We start from the raw sequence: 2,418 nt of genomic DNA on the forward strand, positions 1-2,418 counted from the left end.
TGCACCACCACCGCCCGGCACCTTTGTTTGTTTTTGAGACAGGGCTTTTCTGTGTAGCCCTGACTGTCTTCGAACTCTGTAGACCAGGCTGGCCTCAGACTCAGAGACCCACCTGCCTCTGTCTTCCAAGTGCTGGGATCAAAGGCATGCGCCACCAAGCCTGCCTTAGACTTGATCATACCTTACTAATGGTGCTGACATGCCAAAAAAAAGTGTTAACAGAAAGAGAAAGAAAGGTCAGAGTAGGAAGGAAACATCTGTAGAAAGGAGTGATCAGTTTGAGAAGAGAGAGGCGTCTCTGTATTTGCAGTACTGTCCAGAGAAGGGCGGCCTTGACAAGAGCCATGTGTGCCGTGCCGTCTGTGCTTCTGGTAACATCACTCAGGGCTGACACTGTTGATGACACTCACTGCTTTGTGTTCACATTGTCCGGTCATTTGAGCTGATTACAGGCCTCCCAGCAACTCTCTGTGACTGTAACTTCTTCTCAGCCATAAGAGAGGGCTCTGCCCAGAGTTTCTTGTCTATTACCTGGGACTATATTAGTTGTCTTTTACAATTACCAAAACAGATTTGGGGTTTACACATAAACCCAAACCAACAGCATCTGTTTTGTAAAATATTAACACAATAATTGCTGATTAGTAGGGAATATATTTAAAAGTAGCCAGAAGTAATTTCTACACCATGTAGCTTTTCAGTGGGTCTTTATTTGAAACAAAACGTTACCCAGAAAGGCAGATGGAGTGAATGGGAAGCCGCGGTGAGCTGGGAACTAAGAGCAGATGTGTCAAGAAAGCTAAGTTGAGCTGAGAGTGCCACATGCCTCGGAGGCTTTGTAAGGGATTCGTACTTTATCACGTGGTCTTGGAGGAGTCACAGGAGTGGGGGTGTGTGTTTAGTGCTGGTGAAGGAGTCTACAGACTTATGTCAAGCAAGCACTCTATCTGTCTTAGGGAGAGCTGTAAGGAGACTTATGTGAATAGGTTTGACAGGCTTTGCTCTGGGCAGATATAGGAAGCAAATGCAGGCTTCATGGGGGACAGAGGTTGAATCTGGTCTTTGTCATTGTTGTTGTTTTTATTGAGGTTTCCGACGAGCTCCTGCCTCAGGACCGCTCTGGAACTAAGGTAGACCTTATTTATATGTGAGGCTGCCTCTTCCCTCCCATTGTGACTGCCCCGGATGGTTCTGGTCACAGGATGTGTGGTCAGACAAACTTAGAAGGGCAGTTCCTTGAGAGCAGAGCTCTGCTTTTAGAAATAAATACACATCAAGCATTTGCCCTTTGTTTATACATTGTGCTTTTACAAATTCTACCACTTGGTGGCGCTAAGAAACCATTTTCCTGCACAGAAGATGTCCTGATCCCTGATCCCTGATCAGATGGCTGATCCCAGAAAGGTGCTTGCTATGCAAACCTGGGCAGTGGTGGAAGGAGAGAAGTGACTCCAGATTTGTTCTTTGACCTCAGCACGCATGCTGTGGCGCGTGTGCTCTCACCCATCACACATAGTCCCGGGTTTATCCTCGGAGAGCGCTGCTGTTTGCTGAGGCTCTGGGTCCTTCCAGTCCCTGGTTTATCCACGGAGAGCGCTGCTGTTTGCTGAGGCTCCGTGACCTTACAGTTTTCTGTCCGAAAGATGTTTTTCCCTGGCTCTTCATCACTCAATGTCTTTGTTTACACCTAGATTTCAACTTAAATGTTGTTTCTTTTGGGTCATTAACTCCTGCTGGTGGTGTTACGTTGTTCTGTATCCTGTGTCTTTATAAACCTGTTGCATTTATCAGGTTACAGCTGTCTGTCTCTTGGGGTCATACTACATTCATCTTTCATTTCCTGTAGGTATAAGTGAGCAGTACAGAAATGAGGGGGCTTATTAGTTTGCCATGTTTGTTTTCTTTAATTATTTTGTGAATTGAGTGTATATAATGTTTCTATACTAATATGGACTTTTCTGAAATAGATGCTGACATCAAAGTGCTTGAAGATGAATTTGATGAGCTCATAGTAGATGTGGCAACAAAACGTAGGCAGTACCCGAGAAGGATCCTCGAGAGTATCATCAAGACCTTGAAAGCACAGCACGAGAGTCTGGTGAGATGTTCACATTGAAGTCCTCACACAGTGTTTTACCTCAATAAAAAATTAGATTATCTTTCATATAGTACAGGCTGGCCGTGAACTCCTGATCTTCCAACCCCAAGCCCAAGTGCTGGGCTTACAGTGTGCACTAGCACACCTGGAATGCTGGGATTACAGCGTGCACTAACACACCTGGCTGGGGTTACAATGTGTACTACCACACCTGGAATGCTGGGATTACAGTGTGAACTAGCACACCTGGCTGGGGTTGCAGTGTGCACTGCCACACTTGCCTGGGGTTACAGCGTGCACTACCACACCTGGAATGCTGG

The 2,418-nt window shown here is 46.0% G+C and overlaps 1 protein-coding gene across 2 annotated transcripts in view; it reads left to right on the plus strand.

Moving 5' to 3' along the window:
• Positions 1–2,418, plus strand: part of Nsl1 (NSL1, MIS12 kinetochore complex component) — a 17,843-nt gene that overhangs the window by 3,599 nt on the left and 11,826 nt on the right. For both annotated transcript variants that reach the window (XR_003377067.1, XM_005348874.3), the window contains exon 3: positions 1,968–2,098. Coding sequence is in view for 1 of the 2 variants with exons in the window: in XM_005348874.3 (XP_005348931.1) it covers positions 1,968–2,098 (131 nt within the window). In the remaining variant the exon portion in view is untranslated. The remainder of the gene's footprint in view (positions 1–1,967; positions 2,099–2,418) is intronic.

Source organism: Microtus ochrogaster, chromosome 6 (assembly GCF_000317375.1).
Source record: "Microtus ochrogaster isolate Prairie Vole_2 chromosome 6, MicOch1.0, whole genome shotgun sequence".
In the NCBI taxonomy this organism is placed as follows: Eukaryota; Metazoa; Chordata; class Mammalia; order Rodentia; family Cricetidae; genus Microtus; species Microtus ochrogaster.